The following is a 17,546-nucleotide window of genomic DNA, read 5'->3' on the forward strand; positions in this document are numbered from 1 at the left end:
AAATGACGCTACAGATAAAAGACTGGTATCCAAGATCTACAAAGAACTTCTCAAACTCAATATGCGAGAAAGAAAGAAACAACTCATAAAATGGGCAGAAGATATGAACAGACACTTTTCCAATGAAGACATACAAATGGCTAACAGACACATGAAAAAATGTTCAAAATCATTAGCCATCAGGGAAATTCAAATCAAAACCACACTGAGATACCACCTTACGCCAGTTAGAATGGCAAAGATAGACAAGGCAAGAAACAACAATTGTTGGAGAGGATGTGGAGAAAGGGGATCCCTCCTACATTGTTGGTGGGAATGCAAGTTGGTACAGCCACTCTGGAAAACAGTGTGGAGGTCCCTTAAAAAGTTAAAAATTGAACTACCCTATGACCCAGCCATTGCACTACTGGGTGTTTACCCCAAAGATACAGACGTAGTAAAGAGAAGGGCCATATGCACCCCAATGTTCATAGCTGCATTGTCCACAATAGCCAAATCATGGAAGGAGCCGAGATGCCCTTCAACAGATGACTGGATTAAGAAGCTGTGGTCCATATATACAATGGAATATTACTCAGCTATCAGAAAGAACGAGTTCTCAACATTTGCTGCAACATGGACGGCACTGAAGGAGATAATGCTAAGTGAAATAAGTCAAGCAGAGAAAGACAATTATCATATGATTTCTTTCATCTATGGAGCATAAGAACTAGGATGATCGGTAGGGGAAGAAAGGGATAAAGAAAGGGGGGTAATTAGAAGGGGGAATGAAGCATCAGAGACTATGGACTTTGAGAAACAAACTGAAGGATTCAGAGGGGAGGAGGTGGGGGAATGGGATAGACTGGTAATGGGTAGTAAGGAGGGCACGTATTGCATGGTGCACTGGGTGTTATATGCAACGAATGAATCATCGAACTTTACGTCAGAAACCAGGGATGTACTGTATGGTGACTAACATAATATAATAAAAAAACATTAAAATTTAAAAAAAAGAATATAAAAAAATTTAAAAAATAAAATAAAATAGATGAACAAATGGGGCACCTAGGTGGCTCAGTCGGTTAAGCATGCTACTTTAGTTTCAGCTCAGGTCATAATCTCAGGGTCATGAGATCGAGCCCTGCATCAGGCTCCACACTGGGTGTGGAACCTGCTTGAGATTCTCTCTCTCCCTCTGCCCCTCTACCCCTCTCACACTTGCTTGCTCTCTCTCTCTCTCTCTGTCTGTCTTTCTCTCTCTCCATCCCTCCCTCCCTCACTCAAAGGAAAAAAAAAAGAATGAACAAATGGGTATCTGCCCTGTAAGGCTGTAGTTGCTTATTTTACTTCTTTGGGGGTACAAGACTTTATCTTTTCAAAGCATTAACTAGCACAGCGCAAATCTCTTCTGTCCAGATGTAACCAACATTAAAACTTCACATACCACACAATTAATAACACCAGCCTTGCTGCACTGACTTCTATAGCTTGACCAATTTATATATTGTCTCTGGGTCATCTGAGGAAGTATAAATAGTATTGTCATCTATGAATAGGCCAAGTCAAGCAGGTGCCATTTACATAGACTAGGGTATAAATAGCTACATGATATAATAGCTATGCAATGTGGTGTTACTGAATTGTCTGCCACCTTCTTCCAGTCTGAGAAAGAAAGATACTGATCCTTGTATTGTTTGATGGAAGAACTATTAGTGGTTCAACATAACTAGCAAAGTGTAAAGACTTAACACCTAACAGCTTCTCTTCTCTCTGAGGGTGAGAATTATTTGGTGACTTGAGAAGACATTTAAGATGATACCTTGGGGAGGGAAGCAGAAGCACCCGCTAAGGATCCTTAGTAGGACCAATTCTGAGAGGAATTGCAGTAACTGGCGCAGTGTTTGGATGACAAACGCCAGCCTGCTTCGACATGCGGTCTTTATCATTTTCGTAAATAGAGTTATGCCATTCTTCTTAATTTCCTGATAGGCTTGAGTATGATCCTTAAATTATTCCTGCAACTTTTTAAAAAATCTGATGCTGCAACTTCTGTTCAGAAGGAATGATGAGAGTGGGGCGCCTGGGTGGCACAGCGGTTGGGCGTCTGCCTTCGGCTCAGGGCGTGATCCCGGCGTTGTGGGATCGAGCCCCACATCAGGCTCCTCTGCTATGAGCCTGCTTCTTCCTCTCCCACTCCCCCTGCTTGTGTTCCCTCTCTCGCTGGCTGTCTCTATCTCTGTCAAATAAATAAATAAATAAAATCTTTAAAAAAAAAAAAAAGAAGGAATGATGAGAAGTACAACCAACCTTTAAAGGCATTATAAAATATGGTACTTGAGAGGGTTTTTTTAAACAGGTAATTAACCATACGTTTACACATTTTAATCTACTTTTAAGTGCAAGAGAGATTGGCAAATGACTCAATAAAGAAAAGTATTCTGTTTAAGTTGGGTAAAATGGTTGTTTACTGGTGTTTATTGCTATACTGCCAGTAGTCAAGTTATTTGTGATTCCAATTTAGCTTATTTGACAATAGATAGTACTCATAACTTTTATCCATGTTTGTCAAGGCACCCAATGAAATTGACCTCATACTTTGGGGAACTTTAACTTTATTGTACAGTATAGAATATTTTTAAAACATTTTTTCAGCATAAATCTATGACATTACCTTGAAGCATTATCATCCCCGCAAACCAGATTGCACTAAAACATCAGTGATATTTCAGCATTGCTTTCTTACTCTAAGATTTCTTCTAATCCATGAAGAGAAAAAAGGAGACACTGGTCCCCTTATATCTGATGAAGCTTTTCCTTTGTAAATTTCATAAACTTTTGCCATTGCCACTATCAGCAGTTCAAACAGAAATCTTACTGATGGGAAGCCCATGTTTAGAAGTACTAGCATCAATCACTTTTGCCTTAATAAAAGAGAACAACTTTGCATATGCATATCATTTTGAAAATCTTCACTATTGTACTCAGAAGGAAATACATGACATTAAGAAGGGGTACATTTAGAATATCAGTAATATCTTATATCCTCCTACTGCAGTGATTAGGACTAAACCACACACACAAAATTTAAGAATGCTGTTGATATTTGGTCACTTAGTGTTTTTCATAACCAAGATACCTTGGTCCAGATTATGTAACAAATGCCTATTCCTGTTCTAGTTTTAACAGCCTACAATTTCTTTTTTCTTTTTTTTTTTTTTTTAAAGATTTTATTTATTTATTCGACAGAGATAGAGACAGCCAGTGAGAGAGGGAACACAAGCAGGGGGAGTGGGAGAGGAAGAAGCAGGCTCATAGCAGAGGAGCCTGATGTGGGGCTCGATCCCATAACGCCGGGATCACGCCCTGAGCCGAAGGCAGACGCTTAACCGCTGTGCCACCCAGGTGCCCCAACAGCCTACAATTTCTTTATAAGGAAGGATCACATACATATAGATGTTGGTTGGACTTACATGGTATCTTCATGAGGTGAACCCCACCCTTGTCACTATGATCCATTTGATTGCCCTGGTTTGATCCAATCTAAGAGTTAACTCCATGTCCCTACATCAGAACCTTCTATCTTTAAACAGGATCTGAACCTAGGTTTATTGAATCATAGAAGTGTCTTCATTTCTGAATAATAGAAAGCAACTTGCCTGAAGGTGTGCCAATCATATATTTTTATTATTTCTCCAGGATGTGTTCAGCACAGTTAGATCTGGAAAGATTTTTAGGACAAGTTACACAAGGTTGAATTTATTCACTATTGAAATAACATATTACCCTCTGATTTTCAAGTACTTGTATGATTTCCTTTCATACAAGCATTTAGAATGCTAGATTAGATCCTAATAACTCTAAAAAACAGGATCTTGGACAACTAGAACCTTTAGTTTACTTGGTTTACTAAAACTAACCTAGAGAAGTATGTTGTAATTAGGTACCACTTACTCAAAAATCATTCAGAAAATACATCATGAGTTCATACTCTACTACGTGAAAAAGAGACCAGTCATAAAGAAGTTAAAATCTAGTAGAAATAATCATTCAGTAATAAATGTTTATTGAGCACCTACTGCATATTGGGACTATGATTAAGTCCATAAGGAGCTCATAGTTTAGTAGAGAAAAATGCTTGTAAATAAGTAAAACTATAAATAAGATAAGTCCTTTCTTAGAGATATGTGAAGGTTATAAATGATGGCATAAAAGAGGAAGCAGTTAGCTCTGCTTCTAAGCAAAACCCTGAGAAGTCAGGGACTGCGTCCAAGAAGACAACCTTACCTGGGATTTGGAATTAATAGTGAAAGACGATTTGAGCAGTAAAGCTGGTATGTACATAGGTATAAAAAAAAAAGCATGACACGTTTGAAAAATTATGAGAATGACAGAGAAACAGTCATAGCTCAGGAAATGGCAAAAGATAAGGTTAAACAGTAGGCTAGATTCATGTCCTAGAGTTAAGACTTCAATAGAGAACCATCAAAGGGTTTGTAACAGAAAAGCATGATCAGATATGTACTCATGAAAAATCAGTCTGTTCATTCAGCAAATGCTTACTGAGAACCTATAATGCGCAAAGCATAGTTCTGGGTACTAAAGATCATCAGGCAAGTTGCCTTTCCTGTAGCCCTTCTTACCTAAGTAGCCAAGGTTTGTGCCATGAACGCTGGCTGCTTCCCTGGGCACAGCTGATTGAATCAGAGCTAGGAATCTCAACAAGGTTAGGCAGTCTATAGATGGCCAGGGACATATGAGCTAAGCCACAGAGGAAACCAGTTTTTAAAGATAGGAGAATGGAGCAAGTGCATAGAAAAAAGCAGAGAGAGAACAGTTTGAATGAACTGCTTTATGTCAAGTTAAAGGGATATGCTTCAAGTAGTGAACCTATTAAAGGTATCAGAAACCTCGAAAGGGAGGGAGGAAGAGAGGGAGGGAGGCAGACACTAAACAAAGGGGAAATAAGATTTTAAAACAGTAATTCCATTTATCATTGTTTTCTTGGTCACTTTTCTTATGATTTTTTATTTTTAAGATTTATTTATTTACTTGAGAGAGAGTACAGGGAGGGGCAGAGGGAGAGAATCTTCAAGCAGAGGCCCTGCTGAGCATGGAGCCCAATGCAGAGTTTGATCTCACGACCCATGAGGTCATGACCTGAGCTGAAACCAAGAGTTGGATGCTTAACCAACTAAGCCTCCCAGATGCCCCCTCAGCCACTTTTCTATGAAAAACTATTTTCATATTCAAAGCAAACACTTCTACTCTCTTACCTGTCTATATTCAGCACTGAAGATTTTAACTGACATTTACTTGAAACATTTGTAGAAAATTCAAAGAAAACATGAACAAACTGGGAGGCTTTAACTGCAAACAATGATAGTAGCGCTCCATATCAAAACCATGCCTTCAACTAGCAGCAATTTTAAGTGTGGATCTCAATCCCCTATACCCAAGAGTCTTATTTTAAGATTAATAATATTCTTGTCCATTTATTCATTAAATGCTTACTATGTGCCAACTTTTGCTCTAAGTGCTGCACATGTATTAACTGACTTAGCCTCACAGAAACACTGTAAGATAATTACTATTATTGCCCCTATTTTGCACATGAGAACACTGAGAGGCATAGAGTTTGACTTGGTGATGAGCTAGTAAATGGGAATTTACTAGTAATTGGGAATATGAACCCAAGCAGTCTGATTTATATTCTTAATACAATATTATACTGCCTCTATTCTCTGAGGAGTATTTATCTACTTAATTTGGTCAAATTTAGTTATCAGTACAGGGCTTAGAACGGGAATTTAAATGTCATTTAGCTGCTATATACTGCTTAATCAAAATCTTGTTTTTTTTTCCATAATCACCCTTTTTTCAGAAAAAAATGATAGCAACATTGCTCAAATGGTAACTTTGGAATCCCATTTTATTCTCTCTTTTTTTTTTTTTTTTTTTTTTTGGTCCCAAAATCCTTTCCCACAGGACCCTATGCAGTTGACAACCTCTGTGAGCTTCAATGTCTTCATTTATATAGTCAGGTCAATAATACCTAACTCGTGGGATTGCAGTGACAAATACATGATAAAAGTATATGAAACACTTGCTGCAGTACTTAGTGCACAGTAAGCATTTCCGTGTCACTTTGCTAGCTCAAAGCCTGCAATTGCATCCTGTCGTTTGATGTATTAAATCCAAACGTTTGTCTTCCTAGAGATGACTGGACCCCACCCATCTTGCATTATTTCTTTCCTTATCTAACATATAAACTTCTTTCTTTCTCTCTGCCTCCTGGAATATATATACCTTTATTTCCTCTCCTCTTCACTATCCACATCTATAAGACCCAGCTTAAGTTCAGTCTTCTCCATGAAACCATCTCCAGTCAATTAAACTCACATTGTTTCTTTCCTTCTTTGAACTCCTGTTGCAGTTATAATGAATATTACATTGTATGATACTTCACGGATTCTTTCACATGTGCTAGATTTCTTTCTGTCTAGATTATAAAATATTTCAAAAGACAAATGCTGTCTTAATATTTCTCCCGTGTCTCCCCCAAAGGATCTAGCAGAGTATAAGGAGCTCATGGCAAGTGCTCAACAAATACTTGTTACCTGATTGAAGAAAATAAGTTCCTAAGAATACTTATAAAATTATGTATCAATATATAGTGATATGTATTACATTTACACATACAAACACATAAATAAGAAGGGGTGAAAAACATAGCCTTTGCATTCTCTATAGTTTCTACAGGGAGATCCTAAGCAGCAAAATCTTGGTGTTGTGATGCATTAGAAATGAAGAGTGTTAAACCATATTTAATAATTTTTTTAAAAATTGTATAGGGCGGGGCGCCTGGGTGGCACAGCAGTTAAGCGTCTGCCTTCAGCTCAGGGCGTGATCCTGGCGTTATGGGATCGAGCCCCACATCAGGCTCTTCCACTATGAGCCTGCTTCTTCCTCTCCCACTCCCCCTGCTTGTGTTCCCTCTCTCGCTGGCTGTCTCTATCTCTGTCGAATAAATAAATAAAATCTTTAAAAAAAAATTGTATAGGGCTTTATATTTGAAAAGGTGCTTTCATAATGTTAATACTTAATCCATATAAGAATTACAGAAAATAGCTAGAACCAGTATTCTCATTTTCTTTTTTTCTTTTTTTTTAAGATTTATTTATTTGAGAGAGAGCGTGCATGTGTGCAAGTCACGGGGAGGGACAGAGGTAGAGAGAGCACTCCCGGCTGAGCACAGAGTCCAACATGGGACTCAATCTCATGACCCTGAGATCATGACCTGAGCTGAAATCAAGAGTTCCACACTTAACCGACTAAGCCACCCAGGCACTCATCTCATTTTCTAAGTATAATAAAACTGGAAGTAAGTAACATAGTGACTTGTGCAAGGTCTTAAAAAGTAGCATCATTGATTCTCCTCTCAACCCCCACCATTCTGTCCATTTTGTGTAAGGGTACCAGATAATCTTTTTCAATCAAAGATGAGATCATGTCACTCCCCTGTTTAAAACCTTACAGTGGGTGTTCCTGGGTGGCGCAGTCAGTTAAGTGTTGACTCTTGGTTTCAGTTCAGGTTGTGACCTCAGGATCATGATCTCAGGGTCCTGAGGTCAAGCCCCATGTTAGGCTCCACACTCAGCACTGAGTCTACTTGAGACTTTCTCAACCTCTCCCTCTGCCCCTCCCCCCACCCCATCTCACTCCCACACGAGTGCTCCCTGTCTCTCTAAAATAAATAAATAAATCTTTGAAAAAAATTAAAACCTTCCAGTGGTTTCCCATTTTATACAGAATGAAATTCTACCACCACCACCCCACTCACACATACACACACACACTCTTGATCTCCCCACACTCACTACACTCTAGTTATAGGGGCTTCTTAACCTTAAACAAGCTTAGTTCACCAAGCTTGTTGCTAGCCTAGAGCCTCTGCTCTTGCATTTTCTGCACCTGCATCTTCACATGGCTGGCTCCTTCTTGCTACTGAAATCTCAATTCAGATATCACCTCCTCACCAAGAAGTGCCCCCATCTACATTAATTTGCCTCCCCAGTCATACTTCATCACATCATCCTGTTTTATTTTCTTTGTGGTGTTTATTATTATCTCAAATTATCTTGTTCTTTTTTTTGTTTGTTTGTTTCTTGTATACTGTCTCTCCTCACTAGAATATAGGTCCCATGAGAGCAGGGTTTTTGTCTGTCCTATTCACATCTATATTCCCAGTCTCTGAGTGCCTGACACATGATAAGCTCTTAATAAGCATTTGTTGAATAAAGTAGCTGAACCAAAACCAGACTAAAACCACGGGTCCTTTGAGTCCTAATCCAGTGTTCCTCCAACCATTCCATTTATCCTGCCTTTCATGAAAGCACTTACACCTTTGAAGCTACAATAAGAATTGATATTCAGAATAATGACATTAACATGTGCAGTAGGATTCTCTATTATCAAAGAAAATTTTCATTCAGTTCAATAAACTAAACTAATTAAAGCAGGGGTGTCATGGTATATTATTATATTAATACATTTAGAAAGATTTCTAACTAAAAAGACTTTCTGCTTTTTCTTTAGTTAACCAGAAAATTAAATTAACCCAGAGCTCTTCATTCCCCAAAAGTCCTTGTTAATTAGGATTGTTCTATAAATCTCTATTATTAGTAGAATTTGTCATCTGTTTCATTACCCTGTTTTATTAGGGCAGTCTGAGCAGGGTGTCTTTGCTCATATACTGGTATGTGTATCCTAATGAAAAGAAAAGCATTTCCTGGATTCTCACTTTTTTCCTCTTCTTTGACACAGGCATATTTCATGCTCTTTGTATAACAGTTTGGTTTTCTTATGTCAGTTCCCTATAAAAGTAGGAATGATTATTGACTTGGCTTTTAAGTAAAATAATCAAATTTAGAGTCTATTTTAAATAAAAGCATTAGTGCTTTGCAACATTGTGTGTAATAACAGAAGACTGAAAACAACCTAACAGTCCATCAATAAAGGACTGCTTAAATAAATTATAATATATCCACACAATGGACTATTATGCAGTGATAAAAATGCAGACATTCTCTGCTTATCAACATAGAAAGATTTCCAAGTGAAAAAACATGGTCCAAAGCAGCCTGCATAGATGGATACATTTTCGTTTAAGAATAAAAGAGAAGGGATGCCTGGGTAGCTCAGTCATTAAGCCTCCGAGTCTTGGTTTGACTCTTGGCATTGGCTCCTGTCATGATCTTACAGTTGTGGGATTGAGCCCCACATCCAGCTCTGCACTCAGCATGGATTCTGCTTCAGATTCTCTCTCCTGCTCCCTCCCACACACTCACTCTCTCTCTGTAATAAATAAATATTTTTTTAAAAAAAAGAATAAAAGAAAAAATAAGAATGTGTTTACTTGTATATGCATAGAGAAATTCTGGAAGGATATACAGAAAAGCAGTAACTGTGATAACCAGATTGGAAAGCAGTAGAATTAGAAACTGGATGAACAAGAGATAAGAAGTGAGAAAGTTTTTTTTATAGGATACCTTTTAATAAATTTGTATTTTTTAACTATATGTAAGCATTACCTGTTCAAAAAGTTTAAATTAAAAACAAACACAACTAAAAGCAATATGTGATTCTGTACTGGATCCTGTAATGGATGGGGAAAAACTGCTGTAAAAGACACTAGGACAATTAGCAAAATTGGAATATGGAATATAGATTAGATAAAATAACAGTATTAAGTTTTTAAATTTATCAACTGTATCATGGTTACCTAAAAGAATATCTTATTCTTAGAAATACCCACTGAATTATTAAGGAGTAAAAGGAATGACATAAGCAACTTATGCTCAAATGGCTTAAAAGAATAAATAATAATATGTACATACATATGAAAGAATTGATTTAAAAAATTGTGACAAAATGTTAAAAACTGGTAAATCTAGATAAATGTTATATAGGAGTTCTCTGTATTTTTCATCCAACCTTCCTGTTAGTTTAAAATTAGGTCCAGGGGCGCCTGGGTGGCTTTGTCATTAAGCTTCTGCCTTCGGCTCAGGGTGTGATCCCAGGGTACTGGGATGGAGCCCCGCATCGGGCTCCCTGCTCCACTGGGAGCCTGCTTCTTCCTCTCCCACTCCCCCTGCTTGTGTTCCATCTCTCGCTGGCTGTCTCTTCCTCTGTCAAATAAATAAATAAATAATCTTTAAAAAAAAAATTATGTCCAAATAAAAGGTTTAAAAAAAAGCAAGCAAACAAAACATTAATCTCTGGAAATTACCTCATTATAAGGAATGGCCAAGGTAGAGGAGCCTCTTTTAAGAATCTCAAGAGTTCTGGTTCTTACCTAGTCATACTTTTCACTTTGGGGTGAAGATTTTGCCATCACTTTTCTATCTTTTCCAAGCCTGGTGATGCTCAGTCAGGCCATGGCAGAGGTGGTAACTGCAGTCCACCTTGAGCTGAAAATACCTCATCCCTGCTCTATACCTTCAACAGTTACATCTTTCCTACAATTTAGAGGTGACATCAAAAAAAAGCAGTGAAGAAACATGGCATTTTAAAATATCTTGAATAAAATTTTCTAAAGATATTAATTATCATGGGGTTGTAGGCATACAATGCTAAAATAATATAGTTAATTTAATAGCAGTAAGGCTACAGGAGCATTTGATCTAGTTGTTTGGCATTGAGTGACTGAATGTTTCTTTTTAAGAGTTTTAAATTTTTTTTTTAAGATTTATTTATTTATTTGACAGTGAGAGAGAGAGCAAGAGAGAGAGAGCACAAGATGGAGGAGCAGTAGGCAGAGGGAGAGGGAGAAGCAGGCTCCCCGCTGAGCAGAGAGCCTGACACAGGGCTCTACCCCAGGGCCCTGAGATCATGACTTTGAAGGCAGATGCTTAACTGACTGAGCCACCCAGGTACCGTGTGACTGAATTTTTTATCATTTTTTCAGTTAGATGTTGTGTGAACTTGCTATTTCTACTGTAATTGACTTAGCATTATAGACGTGTGAAGATGTTTTGATTCTAGACAGACTGCCCATCTAAGTTAGATAGTGGAGCTTATATTATAGTGAAGAGTAAATTATTTGTTTATATAGACTGTACAGAGAATGTTTACATTTTATTATTTTGTGTTTTAAGTAAGCTAAATTTCATTGTTCTTGATGAAGGTGCCCTGCAGATCTTATTAATAAATGATACCAGGCAAATCTGGTATCAACTAAATTGTTCTTTTTTATTTCCTGTCTGCTTAAGGAAGCTCATGATTTTGTGGTTTCATAGAAATCTGGAAAATAGGAATAATTATTACCAATCCTTTTCCTTCTCAGTTTATGAAAAGTTTAGAAAAATTTGAGAAACAATGGCTCTGACTTAACTTTTTTTTTTTTTTAAGATATAAAAAATCATTTAGGGTTCCTGGTTGGCTTAGTCAGTACAGCATGTGACTCTTGCTCTCCGGGCTGTGAGTTCAAGCCCCATGTTGAGTGTAGAGATACTTAAAAATAAAATCTTTAACAACAAAAAGATCATTAAGATATAAAAAATCACTATTTTTATTAGTAATTCCATGTAGTATAGTAATATTCTCTCACATATTATACACTTTTTAAATACAACACTATTCCAGTACCATGGACTATGTTCACAATAGCCAAGATATTAAAGCAACCTAAGTGTCCACTGATAGAAGAATGGATAAAAAAGAAATGGGGTGTGTGTGTGTGTGTGTGTGTGTGTGTGTGTGTGTGTGGTGGAATACTATGAAGCCATAAAAAGAATGAGATCTTGCCATTTGCAACAACATAGATGGACCTAGAGGGTATTGTGCTAAGTGAAATAAATCAGAGAAAGAAAGAGAAATATCATATGATTTCCCTTATGTGGAATCTAAAAACAAAACAAATAAATAAAAAAACAAAAAGCAGAATCAGATTACAAATACAGAGAACCAACTAACGGTTACCAAAGGGGAGGGAGATGGGGGATTAGAAAAATAGGTGAAAGGAAATAGGACATACAGGCTTCCAGTTATGGAATGAATAAATCACTAGAATAAAAGGCTCTAACTTATCTTAAGCTCTTATTTAGAAACATTTGATCAGAACTAACAGTGTCATTTTTCTACAACTAAGACAGAAAACTATTTTTGCCACTTCTTTGCACAACTACTCCAGGCCCATTTCACACCTAAGAAAACTAGGTCCAGGTGAGTCATGTGCATGTTCCAGGTCTCATTGGCTGAATAATGTTCATGCGTATAAGTGTATCTTAAGATTTAGTGAGGTATTTCATCTGTTCATACAATAAATTGTCTAGAAGGCTGTGGGATAGGTCATGCTGGTGAAGTTAGTTGTGTGGGGGTTTTTTTTTTTTTTAAGATTTACTTATTTATTTGAGAGAGAGAGAGAGCATGGGGGAGGACAGAGGGAAAGAATCTCAAGCAGACTCCATGCTGAGTGCAGAGACTGAGGTTGTGGGGCTGGATCTCACAACCCTGAGATTATGACCTGAGCCGAAATCAAGGGTCAGATGCTTGACCAGCTGAGCCACCCAGCGCCCCATGTGTTGGGGGCTTTTAAATAGCTCTATAAATTAACTTAGATGATTTCATTTCAAAAAATCAGATTGAACTTAATTGAACTTAAATATTACTGAACATTATTTAGTCCTTCAATAATTTAGAACACATTTCAGGATCTTGCAAATTTTCAGGGTCATTATTTTGAAAGGAGCTCTCATAACTATAGATAAAGAAGATAATAGAGACTGGAATGTATCCATACCAATTTATGACAGCTCTTTTGTACTCTTGATATTCTTATGTATTTATTTGTATTAATAAGTAGAAAAGGCGTCCACAATAGCCAAACTGTGGAAGGAGCCGAGATACCCTTCAGCAGATGAATGGATAAAGAAGATGTGGTTCATATACACAATGGAATATTACTCAGCCATCAGAAAGGATGAATACCCACCATTTGCATTGACATGGATGGAACTGGAGGGCATTATGCTAAGTGAAATAAGTCAAGCAGAGAAAGACAATTATCATACGGTTTCACTCATATGTGGAACATAAGGAGTACTGCAGGGAACCACAGGGGAAGGAAGGGAAAACTAAATGGGAAGAAATCAGAGAGGGAGACAAACCATGAGAGACTCTGGACTTTGGGAACCAAACTGAGGGTTACAGAAGGGAAGGGGGTGGGGGAATGGGGTAACTGGGGGATGGGTATTAAGGAGGGCACATGTGATGATGAGCACTGGGTGTTATATGCAACTAATGAATCGTCGAACACTACATCAGAAACTAATGATGTACTATATGTTGCCTAATTGAACATAAAAAAAGTAGAAAAGATGAAAAATAATTCTTTATATTACAAGAAATTGAACTTCTATGTCACCTAAGGATAAAACATCTCAAGATATACACGTATATCCAGAAAACTGCATTCATTTAGAATTTTCAGTAGTTTAGACCAAGAAGTCATGATTCTCAAGAACAAAGTTCCAAGTAATCTGTTCTATTTTGAATTAGGTTCTATTCATAAATAAAGATTTATCCAACCAAAAATCTATGACTTTTTCAAACAAAGAACTCAAGGAATTATATCTAATTATGGCTTACTTACCATTTATATGTAATTATTTTTCAAATCTATAATCCAGTAATTAATTCTTATATTAACACATTACCTAAAGTGTTTTATAGACATATTTTATTATTACATAATGTAACCCTATTATAAATGGTAATAGCGTCATTAACTTAGCTCATTTTACTTATTTAGTGGCTGTTTGTTCTGACTTTATAGTTGTTAATTCTCTTTATAGTATGACTTGTACTTGGAAGTAATAAAATCAGATTTCTTTATAAATATTTATGATATAGTCCTTTTTCCTAAATCAGACTGCAGCCCTTTCCTAATTATTTCTAATAAAGTCTGCTTACTTTTTTTTTTCTTTTTTCTTTTTTCTTTTTCTTTTTTTTTTTTTTTTTTTTTTTTTTTTTTTTTTTTTTTTTTTTTTTTTTTTTTTTTTTTTTTTTTTTGCCTGTGTAGCAGTGTGTACTGAATACTCCCTAGAAAATTTAATCCTGGATATTTATGCCTTAACTTCCAGTCAACCAAAATCCTGCTAACTACTGTGTAGGTCCTGGTGTTACAAAGTGTGGAAAGTTAGCTACTTCAAAGAATTTAAATAGATACTTCTGATATGGAATCTTCTTACCTCTACAGTCATATGGTCAAAAGGGATTGACCCTTCACTTAGTGAAGAATCCTCTTCTTAAATATCAGTCTTTCCAGCAGGATTATTTTAATTATCATAACTGTGCTTATCTCTTGTTGAAAGTATCCATTAGTACCAGGTAACAGAAGACAGAATATGCTTGTTGAGATTCTTAGGTTCTTAATATTAAGACCCTAAGGTGCTCAGTATCTCCTTTTCCCTCTCTCTAGTTCTTAGGTGAGACTGAAGTTTACAAGTTTTTGGCCACATCTGTCCACATAAGGGATGCAAATTTGTGATTTCAGAAGTTCCAGCCACTAATAAAAAGCACTGTCCGATCTTTTGCAGATGTCCTATGGGCCAAATTTCATCACAGATAACTCCTTTCCACTGTCATGTGCCAAGCTTAAAGTACTGTGTTAGGTTATTTTATAATCAAAACAGTCAAGCCCTGGTCCAGACTGCTATAAGACAGGAACCCATTGCACTGTCCATTTTGTTCTACCTAGCTTTCCCTTTTGCTAGTTGACAGATAGTTTAAAGGAAATAGCAACTCCTTTGTAAAAAGTAACCAGATACGGTTATTTGTAATAAGCCAAGTAAAATCAGTAATTCTTAACATTGGCATGAAGAATTATAACAGAATAGTAGTTATGTTTTTATTATGCCATTGTGATTTTCTGTAGAGAAACACCCAAGACTCGTTATTTATATATTTTAAATTTACAGCTCCTTAACTGTATCCAAGATTTCACTGCCAAGAATGCAGTCAGGCTTGAAGCTTTATTAGACATCCATGATCCATTCCTTACAAACACTTTCTTTCACTCGTAGTTTCTGTGCAAGTATTTATACTGTCCAAAAAGGTACTGCTGTGGTTTACAGTCATTACCAAAATATGCGATCTACCTAGGTATAACTTAACAAAACATATGCAGTATCTGTATGCTGAAAATTACCGAAAAAAAACATTATTTACAGATGACTTTGCACCTTGGTTCCCAAGTACTCATGTACAGAATATGGAACTCATGTTATCTCTCTCTTTGAATGATGAATGATGAAGGAGCTTCAAACTTTACTAGATGAGTTTCTGTATTGAGTGTTACAAAGAGAAGTCAATATGCCTTTCTTTGGCTCTGCTTGCAGAAAGTGAAGTCACCGCTTTTGCTGTCTTGGATCAAGACCAGAAAGAAATTGTTGATACCAATGGAGCTGGAGATGCATTTGTTGGAGGTACAGATTCATTTATTTCATACTTACAAGTTAAACATTTTCTTTAACCCTTGCCTCTACTACATAGCCAAGATTTATGAATTTAATAATTTCTTCTTTTAAATAATTAACTCCTAATGTTCTTTCCATATGCTACTATCACTGTGAGTATTATGAGGGTATTTTACTACAGGAAAAATACTTATTTTGGGCTCAAAGATAATTTGCTGTTGTGCAGCTCCCCAGTCATTTTCACAAGATTAATTGTGTCTTCGAGAATATTGAATAAACAAGCTGTATCAAGTACAATATGTAGTGTATTCTTAGGCCTAGAGGCTTAAATGTTACCACGTTGTTCTTTAAAACAAGTTGTGATGAATATTAACTAAGGATGATGTGTTTGGATTATATCATTTGATTACAACATCTGTTTGTAACACAATAGTTAAATGTTTATAAATGTACTAGGAAGGGTTAAAATTTTGTCTGGTTCAGACTTAGTAAGAACTGGCACAATTTATAAGGACTAAGTCATTTTTGGAATGAGTACTCAAAAATGAGAAGAAGACAATTGGAAGATTCTTGGCTTGATGAATTAGATTGATCTAAAATCTGGTTCAAAAGTTCTTTTGATATGTCTAAACCCCTTCTAGTTAAGTGTAGTTAAGCTAGACTGTGGTCTCTAGAAAGCTTTCGATTCCTGAATGATAATCCAGAAGAGTCCCTCTTGATCTCTCTCTATTTCTTATAACATCAAGCTGGACAAGGAACAAAGGCAAATAGAATTGACCATTGTCCTCCTTTCCTTGGAAGATAATTCAAATTATCTTTCTCATGGGAAAGTTAAATTATGTGATGGTTTTAACATAGTATTGTTTCAAATATAGATATTCTTTTGTTTTAATTATTTTTTTCACCAACATAAATTTTTCATATTTCCTTCTTTGAAACTTCATGCCTACTCTTCAATGAGCTGTTAACCAATAGACGTGCTCCATGCCCTATTCTGTGGAAATAGTACATACGACAGATAACATTCTACTTTACTGTCATGCTTGTATCTGTTTTGTCTTTGCTTTGAAATACTCCATCATTGATTAGTGTATTTTCCAGCTGTTTTCCCTATGCCATATTTCTTCAGACCTATAAATCCATGTACACTAAAAATGTCTTATCCAGAATTGGGCTAAATTCTGTAATACATTAAGGAAACACTATGGATTTCTTGTATAAAATTGTTTAAAGCAGGAATCTTAGTACATAACTTTTAAACTTACCCCTTGTGTGTACATTGTTTAAGTCCAAATATTTAAAACAGTAAGTATTCTATTTTTTTTTTAATATTTAGTAGGGTACATTGTGAGGCCATCATAAATATGATGGTGACCTAATTAGTCACTACCTTGGGTCCTGGGCCACCTAGCCCTGCAAAAACAGACTCCTTTACAAACACCTAACTACCTAAAATGTTCCCAGTACTATGTAAGAACATATGGACTTTCTGAGGGAGAGAGAAGTCATTCTTAGGGTACTAAGGTAGGAACAGCTAGCTACCCATTTGTATTGTGGTAAGGATAATAAATGAACTACCTCACCAAAGCACTTGGGCTCTCTATTACAGGATTTTCAGCCTCTTTTTTATCTCACTCTATCTACCTATGTATTTATTGTTGGGGTATAGTGAAGTAAATAGTAACGGAAGAGTGTGGAATAGGGAGCCACAAACAGTTTTTTTGTAAAGGGCCAGATAGTGAATATTTTAGGTTTGCAAATCCTGTACAAGCTGTACTGCATATTATTCTTGTTTTGTTTATTTGTGTGCTTGCTTGCTTGCTTTTTGTTTTGGTTTTGGTTTTTTATAACATTCTAAAAATGTAAAAACCTTTTGTAGCTCTCCAGTTATACCGAAACAGGCCACAGACTGGATTTGGCCCTCAGGCTCTAATTTGTCAACCCCTTGTGTAATATGTTGGCAGCTTCCTCGCTTTATTCACTTTTATCATACCCTGGCTCCAAACACTGGGTTTCACTACATGCTGTTGAAATCACTTTAGAGAAAGTGGAAGGCAGGCTGACACTAGGCAGGACTTTACTGGTAGC

At 36.4% G+C, this 17,546-nt stretch overlaps 1 protein-coding gene across 2 annotated transcripts in view; it reads left to right on the forward strand.

Annotated features, from left to right (window-relative positions):
• The window catches only part of ADK (adenosine kinase), a 518,992-nt gene that overhangs the window by 469,618 nt on the left and 31,828 nt on the right, over positions 1–17,546 (forward strand). For both annotated transcript variants that reach the window (XM_034662708.1, XM_034662709.1), the window contains exon 10: positions 15,381–15,467. In XM_034662708.1, the coding sequence (XP_034518599.1) occupies positions 15,381–15,467 (87 nt within the window). The remainder of the gene's footprint in view (positions 1–15,380; positions 15,468–17,546) is intronic.

This window comes from Ailuropoda melanoleuca, chromosome 6 (genome assembly GCF_002007445.2).
Source record: "Ailuropoda melanoleuca isolate Jingjing chromosome 6, ASM200744v2, whole genome shotgun sequence".
NCBI classification, from domain to species: Eukaryota; Metazoa; Chordata; class Mammalia; order Carnivora; family Ursidae; genus Ailuropoda; species Ailuropoda melanoleuca.